The 19,023-nt window shown below is 44.4% G+C and overlaps 1 protein-coding gene across 5 annotated transcripts in view; it reads left to right on the forward strand.

The window, feature by feature from the left end:
* Positions 1-19,023, forward strand: part of PUDP (pseudouridine 5'-phosphatase) — a 459,516-nt gene that overhangs the window by 29,337 nt on the left and 411,156 nt on the right. For all 5 annotated transcript variants that reach the window (XM_049872314.1, XM_049872315.1, XM_049872313.1 and 2 more), the window contains exon 2: positions 10,091-10,309. In XM_049872314.1, coding sequence (XP_049728271.1) covers positions 10,091-10,309 — 219 coding nt within the window. The remainder of the gene's footprint in view (positions 1-10,090; positions 10,310-19,023) is intronic.

A 19,023-nucleotide genomic window follows, 5' to 3' on the forward strand; every position in this document is an offset into this window, starting at 1 on the left:
AATAAATACCTGTTGAATTGATTATATTGCTATCAGGTGCCATTTTTATATAGCCATGATTTCTGGTTTCCTCAGGGTCAAGTAGAGGGCCAGGGAAAACCAGGGGGACCCTCTGTCAGATGGACTGGCACGATAGCCACAACAGTGGGTTCACACATACCAATGACCACGAAGACGGCACGGGGGCAGACAATGTTCCATTCTGTTTTACACGGGGTGGCCATGCGTCAGGGCCAACTGACAGCTACAGAGTTTGTTCAACTATGATTCTCATGAATATATTTACTTTTGTAATATAGGAAGCTCCCAATTTATAAATATTTGTTCCAGCGAGACCTCTGTGCTCAGTCATTTGAAACTTGGACTGTGTCTTAGGCTGGGTTCTCTAGAGAAGCAAAACCAGTAAAGTATATAAATATATATAGAGTATATAAATTACATAATGTATAGAAATTATATAGAGTATATAAATATATATATAGAGAGAGATTTATATCAAGGAAATGGCTCACGCGGTTATAGAGGCTGGAACGTCCCAAGTCTGTGGATCAGAGGCTTCTCCTGATTCTCGTAGCCACAGGGGCAGGTGAGCCCAAGATTGGCAGGGCAGACAACAGGGCTCTTGCTCACAGCCTCACCTGTCAAACCCAAGATGGGCAGGAAAGACCACAGGTAAGCTGCTAGCTCAAGTCCCAAGAACCGGAAGTCAGACGAACGGGAGCCAGCTGCAGGATTCAGTACCAGCAAAAACCCCATGAGCCTTCCTAGGCATTTCACCTATATCGGATGCAGGCCACATGCCTGCGGAAACTCCCTTCCAACTGATTGGCTGCTCACAACAGATCCCATCATGGAGGTGGTCACATCATCAGACCATTGCCAAACCATTGAGAATCATGGCCCAGCCAAGTGGACACAACCTCCACCATCACAGACTGAAATTTCTCGTAGGAAAAAAGTACAGTTTAGGGTGGTTTAGATTCCCGTGTATACCATGAAATTCTTTTTTTTTTTCTTTTTGGTAAACATCCAAAGTGTGACTGAAGTCATGTACGTTGCAAGGAGAAAATCACACCGTTGCAACAAACACACTTTGGCAAAGCAGGCACACGATACGGTTGAGCACTGCACAGAATAGATTTGTTTTTCGTCGTCGTGGTTTGTAGTCCGGTGTTTTTAATCAGCGGGAGGCAATATGGGTAGAGACGTGTGGATAGGCTGGAAGGAAGTGTGCGTGTGCATGCCTGTGGACGTAGGTGGTACTAGATTCTTGCCACTTCCATGTTTACTTTGAGTTTCCTTATCTGGCTGCATACCTGCGTACTTAACTCTTATCTTTGTTGATACCTAGCCTCCCTGCTGTCTGATTTAGAAGTGTTTACCCCGACCACACAGATTGTGTCAGCCTGTATTTGTGTATGAGGGTCAGAGGAAACGGGTTAGTGCAGGCAGCAGGCCTGCAGAACGGAGCCAAGGGTACAAGCCAAGCAGTTCAGGCTCTAGGCCCTCAGAGGATTGGCGGTTTGTTAAACAGCCTTAAGGTTTCCTGTCTGCCTTTGAGTCTGTGCCAGACGTACAGGATGGTGGCTGACTGCCTTCCGTAGTTATTCTCCAGGCCGGGTCACCGGCTACAAATATCATTTTATATTTTGTGGTGATTTATTTCTTGATTTTTGTTTAAGAGGACTATGAATCCGGTGAGTAATCCTTTAGCTGTACAGTGTGTCTCCATTCTCGAGTGCTGCCGTGACAGAAATACCGCAAGTGAGTGGCTGTACGAACAGAAATTTTTTTTCTTACAGTTCAGGAGGCTAAAAGTACAAATTCAGGGTGCCTGCTCTAGGGGAAAGGGGTCCAGGTGGCACAGTGGTTAAGCTCTCGGCTGCTAACTGATAGGTCATCAGTTCAAACCCTCCAGCTGCTGCGTGGGAGAAAGATGTGGCAGCCTGCTTCTGTAAAGATTACAGCCTTGGAAGTGTTATGGGGCAGTTCTACTCTGTCCTGTAGGGCTGCTATGAGTTGGTGAGTTGGGATGATGGCATTGGGTTTTGGCTTTAGGGGAAAACTCTTTCTCTGTGTCTGGGGAGGAAATCCTTGTCTGTCCTCAGCTTCTGTCCTTGGTTCCTGGACAGTCATATGGCTTGTTTTTTCCCTTCCTTTGTGCTTGCTTGCTATGTCTGCTCTTTATATCTCAAAAGAGATTGAAGACACAGCCTACACTAATATTGCCTAATTAACATAACAAAACCCTTTTCCCAAATGGGATTATAACCACTCGTATAAACCAAAACCCAGTGCCTTTGAGTCCCTTCCAACTCAGAGCCACCCTGTAGGACAGACTAGAAGTACCCCATAGGGTTTCCAAGGCCGTAAATCTTTATGGAAGCCAACTGCTACGTCTTTCTCCTGAGGAGTGGTTGGTGGGTTCAGACTGCTGACCTTCCGGTTAGCAGCCAAGCACTTAACTAGTACGCCACCAGGGCTACTTAACCACAGGTATAACAAAACCGCTGTTGCTGTCTAGTCGGTTCCGACTCATAGCGACCCTATAGGGTAGAGTAGAAATGCCCCATAGGGGTTCCGAGGAGCAGCTGGTGGATTTAAACTGCCTACCTTTTGGTTAGCAGCTGTAGCTCTTAACCACAGTATGCCACCAGGGTTTCCAAACCACAGGTATAGGGGTTAGGATTTACAACATATTTTTTTGGAGGCTCAAATCAGTCCATAACACAGTGCTCCATTAAGTTGTCTGTGTTTTTCTTCCAAGAGAAGTGTTTCTTTAAAAGAAACTAGCTTGTTAAAGAGTTTACCTTTGCCAAAAGGAACTGTTGCTCATGATTGTAGCTTTTCTGAAGAGGCTTACCTTTGCCGGGTGTGTGCAATGCTGGACATAATATTTCCTGCTACGTAGATCTCCTTTATGCAGTATCACTTACTCAACTTGGATTAACCAAGAGCACCCATTAACTGACCTTGTTTTCGGCAGTGAACTTGAGAAAGAATGGGTCGTAGATAAGATTTCTTACATAAAAATACCTCGTATTAGGTCATCATAGCTCCATAGACACATGCAAACTCCCTGAGGGACTGCACTGCTAGGCTGAGGGCTGTAGGGACCATGGTCTCTGGGAACATCTAGCTCAATTGGCATAACATAGTTTATAAAGAAAATGTTCTACATTCTACTTTGGTGAGTAGTGTCTGGAGTCTTAAAAGCCTGTGAGCGGCCCTAGGCTACTCCACTGGTTTCACCCCTTCAGGAGAAAGGAAGAATGAAGAAAACCAAAGACACAAGGGAAAGATTAGTCCAAAGGACTAATGGACCACAACTACCACAGCCTGCACCAGACTGAGTCCAGAACAACGAGATGGCGCCGAGCTACCACCACTGACTGCTCTGACAGGGATCACAATAGGGGGTCCCAGGCAGAGCTGGAGAAAAATGTAGAACAAAATTCTAACTCAAAAAGAAAGAGCAGACTTGCAGGCCTAACAGAGACTGGAGAAACGCTGAGAGTATGACTTCGGGACACCCTTTCAGCTCAATAATGAGGTCACTCCTGAGGTTCACCCTTCAGCCAAAAGATTGAACAGGCCTATAAAACAAAACAAGACTCAAGGGGCACACCAGCCCTGGGGCGGGGACTGGAAGGCAGGGGGAGACAGGAAAGGTGGTAACGGGGAACCCAGGGCTGAGAAGGTAGAGTGTTGACATGTCGTGGGGTTGTTAACCGATGTCATAGAACAATGTGTGTACTAACTGTTTGATAAGAAAGTAGTTTGTTCTGTAAACCTTCATCTAAAGTACAATTAAAAAAAAAAAAACCTTGCATTTACTACAAATATATTAACAAATCTCATTTCGGGGGAGGGGAGGAAACAGGAAAAGGTATCAAAGTCTAAGGGGTCATGGGATGTAACAGAGCAAAGCATAAATGTTGGGATTTGTGTGATCAGAGATCATTTTGTTTCTTTAATTTCTACTAATGTATTTATGTAATTGTTAATATTTAAGCCACTTTTGGTTAAAATTTTTTTCTTTTTTTTCTTTTTAAATCCCTGACTTCATGGAGCACAGGGTTTCAGTAAAAACATCACGTTAGGTCTGGAGTTTTTAATTTTAAGCCACGTCTGATTCACCTGGAGAGCCTATTCTGGGTCAGGTCCTTGGGCCCCACCCCCAGAGTATCTGATTCTCTGTGTCCGTCTGGGACCATTGATTTGCATTCCTGACCAGCTCCCGGGGTCCCTCACGCACTGCAGGCCCACACTGGGACAACCAGTGTGTTCAGGGAACTTGCTGAGTGCCTCTAAGTCTATTTCAACTCATAGTGACCCCCTGTGACAGAGTAGAACTGCCCCCACAGGGTTTTGTAGGCTGTGAACCTTACTGAGGCCTTTCTTCCTAGGTGCCTCTGATTGGACCTTTAGGTTGTGTGTCAAGCGTATTAACCTATTGCACCACCCAGGACCTGTAAAGGTATTTGTCGTTATTGTTGGGTGCTGTCGAGTCAGTTCTGACCTTTGGGGGGACTTCATGTAACAGATAAGAACTACCTTGTAGGGTTTTCTGGACTGTAATCTTTATGAGAGCAGATTTCGAGATCTTTGTGTCACAGAGCAGTTGGTGAGGCCAAACCATCCCCTCCACCTTTTGAAACCAGTGCATTTAAGCGCTGCCCCACTGGGGCTCCGTTTCACACAGTGGTTAAGACCTTGGCTGCTAACCCAAAGGTTGGCAGTTGGAATCCATAGCCACTCCTTGGAAACCATGTGGGGCAGCTCTGCTCTGCCCATTAGGGTTGCTGTGAGTCAGAAGCCACTCGACAGCTACGGGTTTGGTTTTTGTTGTTGTTTAGTGGTGGAATGTTTTTATTCTTTTCACAACCCAGTCTTGTGATTTTTTTTTTAATTGTACTTTAGGTGAAGGTTTACAGAACAAACTAGCTTCTTATTAAACAGTTAGTACACATATTGTTTTATGACATTGGTTACCAACTCCATGACATGTCAACACTCTCCCTACTCAACCTTGGGTTCTCTATTTCCAGCTTTCCTGTCCCCTCCTACCTTCCAGTCCCTGCCCCAGGGCTGGTACGTACCTTTAGTCTTGTTTCGTTCCATGGGCCTGTCTAATCTTTGGCTGAAGGGTGAACCTCAGGAGTGGCCTCGTTACTGAGCTGAAAGTGTGTCCAGGGGCCATAGTCTCAGAGTTTCTTCAGTCTCTGTCAGGCCAATAAGTCTGGTCTTTCTTTTTGGTTTAGAATTTTGTTCTACACTGTTCTCCAGCTCTGTCTGGGACCTTCTATTGTGATCCCTGTCAGAGTAGTCAGTGGTGAAATAGTTTTGTTAACAAAATTAGAGAATCCACTTTTTAAATCTATTCAACAAATAACTATCCATTACCTACTATGTTCCATACAAATGTCTTAGAAAAATAATACCACCACCACTTTTATCAAAATAAATACTGCATACTGGCTTTTTATTATTAAAACAGTTCACATCACATTTCAAATGTGTGGTTTTCACTTCATTCAAAAATATTGCCCCACACCTGGGTGAGAGCAAGCACGCTTCCTAACTGCTAGGTTATGACAACCTGATTTGAACCCAAGGTAGGGCCTTCTTGGAAGTTAATTTTGCGTTTTTAGGGAACTGATGTATTGGTAACAAAACATTCTGGGTTTGGGTCATCCTTTTTTTTTTTTCTTTTCTGTAACAGGAAATAATGAATTAATAAAAGCAAAACTGTTCAAGATCTGTTAAAGCATGTCTTGAAGAAAACTTGGTTTGTTCAAGATGTGCACCGCGGGCAAGGCCTGACTTGACGAACGAGCGGTGTACATGGGTTCACAGTTCCTTTTCCAGAACGTTCCGAGCCACTTGGGTTTCCTTTTCCTTTTTTTAATGTTTTAAAAATATTAGAATACGTATGTTCCGTAGCCCCTCAGCGGGCTCTGGGCCAGCACCCACAATCAAACCCGTTGATATTTCTATTAGGAAATGTATAAATATTCATATTCACACTAATCATGTGTGTCAGAGTAGAACCGTATTCCATAGGGTTTTCAGTGGTGGATTTTTCAGAAGTAGATTGCCAGACCTTTCTTCCTAGGCACCTCTGGGTGGACTCTGACCTCCAACCTTTGAGCTAGTAGTCAAGCTATTAACCATTTGTGCCACCCAACCCCGCTGCCATCTAGTTGATTCCGACTCCCAGCAACCATATAGGACGGAATAGAACTGCCCCATAGGGTTTCCAAGGCTGTAAATCTTTATGGGAGCAGAGTGCCACATCTTTCTCCCACAGAGCAGCCGGTAGGTTTGAACTGCAGACCTTTCGGTTAGCAGCCGACTACTCAGTTGCTGCCAGCCTTCTCCAGACCTCCTTTCAGGCCCTGTGCCCGAGTTGCTGAGTTCCTGTCTCATCTACTCCCTTTGCTTTACCTGATTGCCTCACTTGCTGCGGCTGCCACCACAGTTGCCCAGACCGGCGGGCTTCACCGACGGGTCAGATTTAGAGGGAGGTTTGGGTTCACCTGGAACTTTTCTCTCACTCACCGTTGTAGATTGAATTGTGTCCCCCAGAAGATGCGTGTCAACTTGGCTAGGCCATGATTCCCAGTTTTGTGGACTGTCCACCATTTTGTCATCTGATGTGATTTTCCTATATATCGTGACTCCTACCTCTATGAGGTTAATGAGGGAGGATTAGAGGCAGTTAAGTTAATGAGGCAGGACTGAATCTACAAGATTCGATTCTGTGTTAAACAAATCTCTTTTGAGATATAAAGGGGAGAAGCGAGCACAGAGACAGGGGGGACCTCATACCACGAAGCCAGAAGCAGAGTGCATCCTTTGGACCCGGGGTCCCCTGCACTCAGCAGCTCCTAGACCAGGGGAAGATTAGATGACAAGGACCTTCCCCAGAGCCAACAGAGAGAGAAAGCCTTCCCCTGGAGCTGGTACCCTGAGTTCAGACTTCTAGCCCACTAGGCTGTGAGAGAGTAAATTTCTGTTGGTTAAAGCTGCCCACTTGTGGTATTTGAGTTAGAGCAGCACTAGATGACTAAGACTGGGGGAAGGTAAAGGTTCTCTTCGTGTGTGTATGTCTGTAGCAGCTTCACAGCAGTGTTGAGTCTCCTGCTAAGAAGCACACAGACACACAGGTGAAGTGCTTAACCCCATCAGCAGGCATTTCCTGGCTTGGCACTGCCACTTCGTGCCCTTAGTTTTGGCTTCCAGAGAATGTCTTCATTTTGGAAAGCTGTCTCATTTAGGTGTGCTGTCATCAGCTGGCGGATCCAGCGTTTGATCTGAGGAGTTCAATTACTTGTTTGGCTCCTTCCTCATCCCACGGAGAACGGGGAACAAGTTTATCTGAATTGTTAACGAAAGCCACCGTCCGCGCAGTCACTGTGGCTTTATAATCCTGCATTCCCACGTCATTTAAATTAAAACTCCGTGGCGATTTCCGCAGGGGCAGATGAGCCAGTATGCGCGGTGTGCTCCGGTTTACAATAAGCAAGGTAAGCAGGGTTACTTGTGTTTCCTTACTAATCTATAGCGAACCGGTTCCCGTGGGTTCCGCCACATCTTTGATGTGATGAAAAACAGGTGAAGTTGTTCCTTACAGATGAGTAAGTACCAAAAGCGAGTCTGCACATACCTTGCTTTTTGGGTAATCCGGCCCTAGTTAAGCTTTAAATAAACACGATTTGAAGCACTTTGAATGGACACAGCCGTTTTTCTGGCTTCAGGATTAGAGTTTCTTCAAAAGGCCTTTCTTCTTCCTTGTAACCTTGTGTCAGCCCGAGTCCCCGGCTCTGCTTCCTGCCAGCTGCCTCCCGCACCCTCGCCCGGGATGCCGGCCATGTCTTCAGCCCTCCAGTTCTCCTCATTCGATGGGGGCTGCAGTTTCTTCTTGTCCCTGCCGTCCTCTCTCAAGTCCTGGAAGAAAGATGTTCATGCTAAGAAAGTCAGAGGGGCCGTCTCACCCTCAGTCTGCCCTTCTCCTTGCCCTGGAGCCCTCTCGCCTCCCCACACTCACAGGGAACACCATCGTGTAGAGATCACCATTGCCCTGGTGGCGCAGTGCTTAAGCACTCAGCTGCTAACCGAAAGGTGGGCGTTTTGAACCCACCCAGTGATCAGCGCCCATAAGGGTCGACGTTGTTGCTAGCTGCAGTAGAGGCAGTTCCAACTGATATCAACCCTGTAGGACAGAGCAGAACTACCCTGTAGGGCTTCCCCGGCTGTAATCTCTACAGGACAAGATCGCCAGGCCTTGTTTCCCGAGGAGCGATTCCAGCCTAGGAAACCCTAAGAGGCAGCTCTGCTCTGTCACTTGGGGTGGCCGTGAGCAGGAATCCACCCGACAGCACCCAACAACAGCTTCTTCCTGGGTGACCTCCATTACCGCAGGCTGTCTCGACCCTGCTCTCAGGTAGAAGGAAGTGGCCCTTCCCTCTCTGATTCACCTTCTTCAGGGAGAGTCAGTGCCTGTGGTTTCAGAAAATCCGACTCACTCCGGCGATCACCTAAAATATGGCTCCCTCTACAAGTGACCTTGGGAACGCCTTTCTTAAACTTGCAGTATCTTCTGTACAAAAAACTAGCAGCATCTAGAGCCTGCCTTAGCTTGCTAGGACTGCCATGACAAGTACCACGCCCTGGGGGCCTTCCAAAAAAACCTGTTACCTTCGAGTCACTTTTGACTCACATGTATGTGTCCCCGTGGGGCAAAGATTTCAGCTTGATCCCGACTAAGGTGGCCTTTATCCTTGGCTCCAGAGAAGTAACCTTGGGAGGAATTGAGGGTCTTGGTCTGGGACTTCCAGGCCATAGTGGAAGATTCGTGCTGGGAGCCGGGGCTGGCCAGACCAGAAGAGACTCCCCTGAGAGGCCGGCATCCGCTAGACCCAGGAGACATGGTTTTGCCCATCCTGCAGGACTGGTCAATAAAAGCCCAGGCCCCTCAGGCTCGGAGAGCTTCATGGTTGGCGGAGGGAGGGTGATACGCCCTCTTTAGGACGTGAAGCTCCACGCTGGCGACCTGCCGGACCTCTCCCATGCATCTCTCCTTTATGGCGGTCCTGATTTGTATCCTTTGCTATGATAAATCTATAATGGTATCCATATCTGTAGAGTCGCCCCAGCAAATTTCGAACCCGAAGGAGAAGGGCAAGCCGGCGGGTGAAAGGAAGGGTGTCCTGTGGACTCCCTGGCTTGCTCCTGGTGTCTGCTTATCTGGCATTCCAAGGGACAGTCGGTCCAATACTCACCATGAGTCGTCGTTCTCTTAACTCGTGAGCTCTGCCCCAGATCCGGGTGGCTAGGGTCAGAGAGAGCACCACGTGGGTGGCTGGTGACAGAAATGATGGGGAAGGTGGCAGGTGGGCACTGAGTCCGTCTCCACATTTGGGGTGTTGGATTCACGCTGATTCTCCTCACGGTAGTAGTGGGGATGTGCAAGGAGACAGTGCTGGGTAGCACTCTTTCCAGGTGTGCTGGGGAGCACCAGGTAATGATGTCACCCAGCGCCTGAGGGGAGGAGCCCTGGTGGTGCAACAGATAAGTGCTCAGCTGCTGGCTGAAAGGCTGACAGTTCCAACCCACCCAGCAGGTCCACCAGAGAAGAGAGCTGGTAATCCCCCATAAAGATGACAGCCGAGAAGACCCAGTGGGGCAGGTCTGCTCTGTCACATGGGGTCACTAGGAGTCTGAGCCAACGTGAGGGCACCCAGCAACGCCTGTGGGAATCTGTGGTCCCTAGTACATAGTTCAGTTCAAATCTGTAGTTGTTTATATCAAAGATAATTTCACAGCACTACAGACTCCAGCTTTCTCCTCATATTTGATTCTCTAGACCCTACCCCCTCAGTTTTACTTGAGCAGACTTAGACGAGGGCCTGGGGCGCTGTTAGTGAGCACCACCTGCAAAGCTTTCTGCTTTTGACTTAGCTCTGTGAACGCATCTCTCACCGAGTGTGACTCGTACATGTATGTCTATGCCTAATGGGTATTGACTTAGTGTAGCATGCGCCTTAAAAATCTCTACATTTCCGTTCCCCTTTTGTCTCTGCAGACACCGAACGCCTCTATTCAGTGGTGTTTCAGGAAATATGTGATCGCTATGGGAAGAAGTACTCGTGGGACGTGAAGTCCCTGGTCATGGGTAAAAAGGCGTTGGAAGCGGCGGAGATTATCATAGAGGCCCTGCAGCTGCCGATGTCCAAAGAGGAGCTGGTGGAGGAGAGCCAGACGAAGCTGAGACAGGTGTTCTCCACGGCCTCTCTACTGCCAGGTGCAGCCCCCTCCCTGTTCTCAGGATTGCGTTGGTGAACACGAGCACCGACGCTGTGAATTGTGCCTTGAGGCTAAGCGCTGACATGCTCAGCTCATCTTGTGCCTTGATGGCTTCTCAGAAAATCCTCTCTGTGCGGAAGGCTCCGAGGCGCTGTCCACGGGGCTTGCTTGGTTGATATTGTTGCAGCTAGTGGTTCAGTGTATTCCACTGAATCCAAACCAGTCTTCCTGGAGTCGACTCCAACTGCTGGTTTGTGTCAGGGCAGAACTGCGCTCCATAGAATTTTCAGTGGCTGGTTTTTCAGAAGCCCATCTCCAGGCCTTTTTTCTTGGGAGGTGCCTCTGGGTGGACTCGAACCTCCAACCTTTCATTTAACAGCCTAGCACTTAACCTTGTGCACCACCCTGGGACTTAGGAGTTTCCTAGCCCCTTAAAATAACGTATATTATTTTCACGGCCTGAAAACATTTGAATTTTGTCAGTACCAAAGTGATGTAGATTACGTCAATGAAAGAATTGCTTCAAAGTTGGCTTGAATGAACAGCTTTGCCTTTTTCTTTTCAGTATTATATATCGTATTAATTATTCAGCAGCTACGAAAACTTTAACAGATTATAAATAAGCAACTATATTTTCCCAAAGAAGCCTAAATTAAAAAAATGAAATTAAAGGTATAATTAGTTTTTTAGCGTGTCTGTATGCTGCTTGTCCCTTTCCTGACTTGTATTCAGTTTTCCTCTGAAATGGAAAGATGACTTTGCTCCCTTGAGGCTTGCTAACTGAAGACCCATCACAAGGTGATTTCCTAGTGTTTCTTGCTAGAAGTGGGAAGGTCAAGAGTGTTCAGGTTACAGGTTGCCAGGCCAAAAAATGCTTGAGATTGGAGTACTGTTTTAAGATTTTTCCAGGACCACAGGGCAAAGGCTCAGTCTTTTAAGTTACTGCTACCAAGAGAGAAGTCAATTGCCATCATGGCAGTAATTTTGGATTCAAAATTTGTGTGAAGATGAACATATCCAATTTGAAAGATGTGTTATCATCGACATTTATATTGTGGTTGTCAGTTGTTACCTAGTCGGCTCTGACTCATGGCGGCTCCACGAACAACAAAAACGAAATGTTGCCTGGTCCTGGACCATCTTCACGGTTGTTGGTATGCTCAAGTCTGTGTCCGAATGGACTTGACAGTAACGGGTTTGATTTTTGGTGTATTTTAGGTGTCCTCCAACCTACGGGACTCGTCTTCCAGCACTATATAGGATTATATTCTGTTGTGATCCGTAGAGTTTTCAGTGGCTGATTGTCAGAAGTAGATGGCCAGGCCTTTCTTCCTAGTCTGACTTAGCCTGGAAGCACCACTGAAACCTGTCCATCATGGGTGACCCTGCTGGTATTTGAAATACCGCTGGCATAGTTTCCAGCGTCACAGCAGCACGCAAGCTCCCACAGTACCACAGACTGACGAACAGTTGTAGATCCGTATTTATACACGTCTCCAAAGACCCAGATGGAATTTTCCTGGGAACTACAGAATATTCCTACAAAGAGCCCTGCTGTCACCAGTGCCCAGTTCACAGAGGTAACATGTGGACTGCTCTTGGCTTCAACGCACGCACACACGCACGTGCTCACACACATGCACGCATGCCCTCTGTGAGCGTTCTGTCTACTTCTGCTGTAAACAGACATGTCCATGGACCCCGGGCGTGGGTACACACATCTTTGCACACACATGCACACACGCCCTCTGTGAGCATGCTAGCCGCCTCTGCTGTAAACAGACATGTCCATGGATCCCGAGCATGGGTACACATACCTACGCACACAGATGCACACACACCCTCTGTGAGTGTGCTAGCTGCCTCTGCTGTAAACAGACGTGTCCATGGACCCTGGACATGGGTACACCCACCTATGCACACACATGCACATGTGCCCTCCGTGAGCACTCTAGCCGCCTCTGCTGTAAACACATGTGTCCATGGACCCTGGGCTCGGGTACATGCACAGGGCATGCAGCTTTCTGCACCGCATGCACACAGAGGTACCCCGACAAGGCTTACTGATGGAAACAGCTCCATGCAGTTAGGAGCCAGCCATTCCTGTAGTCCATTCAGTGAGGTAATCCACGGGGCATCCCACGTGTGTCAGCCATGCCAATGCCCTCTTCTTCCTCATCTCCCAAAGCCTTGAAGCGGTTTTCCTTGTAGCATTCTTCATTCTTTGCTGTATTCTGAAGTATATCTGAGTTCTATTCTGTTCCAATTCCGAGATGGTAACAGTGGTTTACTGCACTAGGCTGGTAGTTTGGCCAGGATGTACTCATGAATCCATCTTACCATGTCTCCTTTGTGGTCCCTTCAATGCGGCATCTCCATCTGGCCCTCCCAGGGAGCAGGTATTAGAACAAATTCCATGTCCTGAGTCCTCCAGAGGACATGCTGGCTTCTGGCTGTTCTTCTTTGCTGGGGGTGTGGTCCTCTCTCTCCTGCCTCTCGGATGGCTCACCTCAGGCCCAGCAGGATGGCAAAAATGACCAGTCCCTTTGGTGGGCCACAATTAGCCTATCACAGAGTCCCACCCAATCATTTGGGTAGGAGTTATAAGACCATGGCTAGAAAGGCCACACCAAAGTGATCCATTGCACCATGTGGCCGATTCTTAATCACCGAAGCACCTTCACCAGCTAAGCTCCGAACCTGTTATGTTATTTATTTATTTTTTTCCAGTGTCCACCTGATTTAATTAGCTCACTCTTCATCAGCATCTCTCTCCCCCCTACTGACCAGTCCTTTTCATGCCTGATGAGTTGTCTTCGGGGATGGTTCCTGTCCTGTGCCATCAGAAGTTCTGGGGAGCATTGTCTCTGGGATTCCTCTAGTCGCAGTCATACCATTAGGTATGGTCTTTTTATGAGAATTTGGGGTCTGTATCCCATTGTTCTCCTGCTCCCTCAGGAGTTGTCTGTTGTGCTCCCTGACAGGGCAGACATCGATTGTGGCCAGGCACCAACTAGTTCTTCTGGTCTCAGGATGATGTAGGTCTCTGGTTCATGTGGCCCTTTCTGTCTCTTGGGTTCTTAGTTGTCGTGTGACCTTGATGTTCTTCCTTTGCCTTTGCTCCAGGTGGGTTGAGACCAATTGATGTATCTTAGATGGCCGCTTGTTGGCATTTAGGACCCCAGGTGCCACAATTCAAGGTGGGGATGCAGAATGTTTTCATAATAGAATTATTTTGCCCATTGACTTAGAAGTCCCCTCAAACCATGTTCCCCAGACCCCAGCCCCTGCTCCGCTGACCTTTGAAGCTTTCATTTTATCCCGGATACTTCTTTGCTTTTAGTCCAGTCCAATTAGGCTGACCTTCCTTGTATTGAGTGTTGTCTTTCCCTTCACCCAAAGCAGTTCTTATCTACTGATTGATCAATAAAAAGCCCTCTCCCTCCCTCCCTCCCTCCCTCCCCCCTTTGTAACCACAAAAGTATGTGTTCTCCGTTTTTTCTATTTCTCAAGATCTTATAATAGTGGTCTTATACAATATTTGTCCTTTTGCCTCTGACTCATTTCGCCCAGCAATGCCTTCCAGATTCCTCCATGTTATGAAATGTTTCACAGATTCATCACTGTTCTTTATCGATGCGTAGTATTCCATTGTGTGAACATACCACAATTTATTTACCCATTCATCCGTTGACGGACATCTTGGTTGCTTCCAGCTTTTTGCTATTGTAAACAGAGCTGCAATAAACATGGGTGTGCATATATCTGTTTGTGTGAAGGCTCTTGAATCTCCAGGGTACATTCCGAGGAGTGGGATTCCTGGGTTGTATGGTAGTTCTCTTTCTAACTGTTTAAGATAACGCCAGATAGATTTCCAAAGTGGTCGTACCATTTGACATTCCCACCAGCAGTGTATGAGAGTTCCAATCTCTCCGCAGCCTCTCCAACATTTATTATTTTGTGTTTTTTGGATTAATGCCAGTCTAGTTGGTGTGAGATGGAATCTCATCGTAGTTTTAATTTGCATTTCTCTAATGGCTAATGATCGGGAGCATTTTCTCATGTATCTGTTGGCTGCCTGAATATCTTCTTTAGTGAAATGTGTGTTCATATCCTTTGCCCACTTCTTGATTGGGTTGTTTGTCTTTTTGTGGTTGAGTTTTGACAGGATCATGTAGATTTTAGAGATCAGGTGCTGGTCTGAGATGTCATAGCTGAATATTCTTTCCCAGTCTGTAGGTGGTCTTTTTACTCTTTTGGTGAAGTCTTTAGATGAGCATAGGTGTTTGATTTTTAGGAGCTCCCAGTTATCTGGTTTCTCTTCATCATTTTTGGTAATGTTTTGTATTCTGTTTATGCCCTGTATTAGGGCTCCTAGGGTTGTCCCTATTTTTTCTTCCATGATCTTTATCGTTTTAGTCTTTATGTTTAGGTCTTTGATCCACTTGGAGTTAGTTTTTGTGCATGGTGTGAGGTATGGGTCCTGTTTCATTCTTTTGCAAATGGATATCCAGTTATGCCAGCACCATTTGTTAAAAAGACTATCATTTCCCCAATTGACTGACACTGGTCCTTTGTCAAATATCAGCTGCTCATACGTGGATGGATTTATATCTGGGTTCTCAATTCTGTTGCATTGGTCTATGTGCCTGTTGTTGTACCAGTACCAGGCTGTTTTGACTACTGTGGCTGTATAATAGGTTCTGAACTCAGGTAGAGTGAGGCCTCCCACTTTCTTCTTCTTTTTCAGTAATGCTTTGCTTATCCGGGGGTTCTTTCCCTTCCATATGAAATTGGTGATTTGTTTCTCTATCCCCTTAAAATATGACATTGGTATTTGGATTGGAAGTGCGTTATATGTATAGATGGCTTTTGGTAGAATAGACATTTTTACTATGTTAAGTCTTCCTATCCATGAGCAAGGTATGTTTTTCCACTGAAGTAGGTCCTTTTTAGTTTCTTGTACTAGAGCTTTGTAGTTTTCTTTGCATAGGTCTTTTACATCCTTGGTAAAATTTATTCCTAAGTATTTTATCTTCTTGGGGGCTACTGTGAATGGTATTGATTTGGTTATTTCCTCTTCGATGTTCTTTTTGTTGATGTAGAGGAATCCAAGTGATTTTTGTATGTGTATTTTATAACCTGAGACTCTTCCAAAGTCTTCTATTAGTTTCAGTAGTTTTCTGGAGGATTCCTTAGGGTTTTCCATGTATACGATCATGTCATCTGCAAATAGTGATAGCTTTACTTCCTCCTTGCCAATCTGGATACCCTTTATTTCTTTGTCTAGCCTAATTGCCCTGGCTAGGACTTCAAGTACGATGTTGAATAAGAGCGGTGATAAAGGGCATCCTTGTCTGGTTCCCGTTCTCAAGGGAAATGCTTTCAGGTTCTCTCCATTTAGAGTGATATTGGCTGTTGGCTTTGCATAGGTGCCCTTTATTATGTTGAGGAATTTTCCTTCAATTCCTATTTTGGTAAGAGTTTTTATCATAAATGGGTGTTGAACTTTGTCAAATGCCTTTTCTGCATCAATTGATAAGATCATGTGGTTTTTATCTTTTGTTTTATTTATGTGATGGATTATATTAATGGTTTTTCTGATATTAAACCAGTCTTGCATACCTGGTATAAATCCCACTTGATCATGGTGAATTATTTTTTTGATGTGTTGTTGGATTCTATTGGCTAGAATTTTGTTGAGGATTTTTGCATCTATGTTCATGAGGGATATAGGTCTAAAATTTTCTTTTTTTGTAATGTCTTTACCTGGTTTTGGTATCAGGGAGATGGTAGCTTCATAGAATGAGTTGGTTAGTATTCCGTCTTTTTCTATGCTTTGAAATACCTTCATTAGTAATGGTGTTAAGTCTTCTCTGAAGGTTTGGTAGAACTCTGCAGTGAAGCCGTCTGGGCCAGGACTTTTTTTTGTTGGAAGTTTTTTGATTACCGTTTCAATCTCTTTTTTTGTTATGGGTCTATTTAGTTGTTCTACTTCTGAATGTGTTAGTTTAGGTAGGTAGTATTTTTCCAAGAATTTATCCATTTCTTCTAGGTTTTCAAATTTGTTAGAGTACAATTTTACATAGTAATCTGAAATGATTCTTTTAATTTCATTTGGCTCTGTTGCGATGTGGTCCTTCTCGTTTCTTATTCGGGTTATTTGTTTCCTTTCCTCTTTTTCTTTAGTCAGTCTAGCCAATGGTTTATCAATTTTGTTAATTTTTTCAAAGAACCAGCTTTTGGCTCTGTTAATTCTTTCAATTGTTTTTCTGTTCTCTGATTCATTTAGTTCAGCTCTAATTTCTATTATTTGTTTTCTTCTGGTGCCTGATGGGTTCTTTTGTTGCTCACTTTCTATTTGTTCAAGTTGTCGGGACAGTTCTCTGCTTTTGGCTCTTTCTTCTTTTTGTATGTGTGCATTTATCGATCTAAATTGGCCTCTGAGCACTGCTTTTGCTGTGTCCCAGAGGTTTTGATAGGAAGTATTTTCATTCTCGTTGCATTCTATGAATTTCCTTATTCCCTCCTTGATGTCTTCTATAACCCAGTCTTTTTTCAGGAGGGTATTGTTCATTTTCCAAGTATTTGATTTCTTTTCCCTAGTTTTTCTGTTAGTGATTTCTAGCTTCATTGCTTTGTGGTCTGAGAAGATGCTTTGTAATATTTCGATATTTTGGATTCTGCAAAGATTTGTTTTATGACCTAATATGTGGTCTATTCTAGAGAATGTTCCATGTGCACTAGAAAAGAAAGTATATTTTGCAGCAGTTGGGTGGAGAGTTCTGTATAAGTCAATGAGGTCAAGTTGGTTGATTGTTGTAAGTAGGTCTTCCATGTCTCTATTGAGCTTCTTACTGGATGTCCTGTCCTTCTCCGAAAGTGGTGTGTTGAAGTCTCCTACTATAAATGTGGAGGTGTCTATCTCACTTTTCAATTCTGTTAAAATTTGATTTATGTATCTTGCAGCCCTGTCACTGCGTGCATAAATATTTAATATGGTTATGTCTTCCTGATCAATTGTCCCTTTTATCATTATATAGTGTCCTTCTTTATCCTTTGTGGTGGATTTAAGTCTAAAGTCTATTTTGTCAGAAATTAATATTGCTACTCCTCTTCTTTTTTGGTTATTATTTGCTTGATATATTTTTTTCCATCCTTTGAGTTTTAGTTTGTTTGCGTCTCTAAGTCTAAGGTGTGTCTCTCTTGTAGGCAGCATATAGATGGATCGTGTTTCTTTATCCAGTCCGTGACTCTCTGTCTCTTTATTGGTGCATTTAGTCCATTTACATTCAGCGTAATTAGAGATAAATAAGTTTTTAGTGCTGTCATTTTGATGCCTTTTCATGTGTGTTGTTGGCCATTTCATTTTTCCACGTGCTTTTTTGTGCTGAGACGTTTTTCTTAGCAGCTTGTGAGATCCTCATTTTCATAATGGTTAACTTTATGTTTGTTGAGTCGTTACGTTTTTCTTGGCTTTTTTCTTGAGTTATGGAGTTGATATTCCTTTTTGTGGTTACCTTATTATTTACCCCTATTTTTCTAAGTAAAAACCTAACTTGTATCGTTCTATATTGCCTTGTATCACTCTCCATCTGAGAGTTCAATGCCTCCTATATTTAGTCCCTCTTTTTGATTATTGTGATCGTTTATCTTTTGATTTCCAGTTATGTGTATCATTTTGTGTATTTATTTATTTTTTAGAATTAATCTTAATTTGTTTGTTTTTGTGCTTTCCCTATTTGAGTTGCGTTGATACCAGGACGTTCTGTTTTGTGACCTTGTATATTGCTGGTACCTGATATTATTGGTCATCAGGCCAAACAATCTCCTTTAGCATTTCTTGCAGTCTTGGTTTAGTTTTTGCAAATTCTCTAAACTTGTGTTTATCTGTAAATATCTTAATTTCTCCTTCATATTTCAGAGAGAGTTTTGTTGGATATATGATCCTTGGTTGGCAGTTTTTCTCCTTCAGTGCTCTGTATATGTCGTCCCATTCCCTTCTTGCCTGCATGGTTTCTGCTGAGTAGTTTGAACTTATTCTTATTGATTCTCCCTTGAAGGAAACCTTTCTTTTCTCCCTGGCTGCTTTTCAAATTTTCTGTTTGTCTTTGGTTTTGGCAAGTTTGATGATAATATGTAATTGTGTTTTTCTTTTTGGATCAATCTTAAATGGGGTTCGATGAGCATCTTGGATAGATATCCTTTCGTCTTTCATGATGTCAGGGAAGTTTTGTGTCAGGAGTTCTTCAACTATTTTCTCTGTGTTTTCTGTCCCCCCTCCCTGTTCTGGGACTCCAATCACTCGCAAGTTATCCTTCTTGATAGAGTCCCACATGATTCTTAGGGTTTCTTCATTTTTTTTAATTCTTTTATCTGATTTTTTTTCAGCTATGTTGGTGTTGATTCCCTGGTCCTCCAGATGTCCCAGTCTGCATTCTAATTGCTCGAGTCTGCTCCTCTGACTTTCTATTGCGTTGTCTAATTCTGTAATTTTATTGTTAATCTTTTGGATTTCTACATGCTGTCTCTCTGTGGATTCTTGCAACTTATTAATTTTTCCACTATGTTCTTGAATAATCTTTTTGAGTTCTTCAACAGTTTTATCAGTGTGTTCCTTGGCTTTTTCTGCAGTTATCCTAATTTCATTTGTGATATCTTTAAGCATTCTGTAAATTAGTTTTTTATATTCTGTATTTTTTTTATCTGATA

Source organism: Elephas maximus, chromosome X (genome assembly GCF_024166365.1).
Source record: "Elephas maximus indicus isolate mEleMax1 chromosome X, mEleMax1 primary haplotype, whole genome shotgun sequence".
Classification (NCBI taxonomy): domain Eukaryota; kingdom Metazoa; phylum Chordata; class Mammalia; order Proboscidea; family Elephantidae; genus Elephas; species Elephas maximus.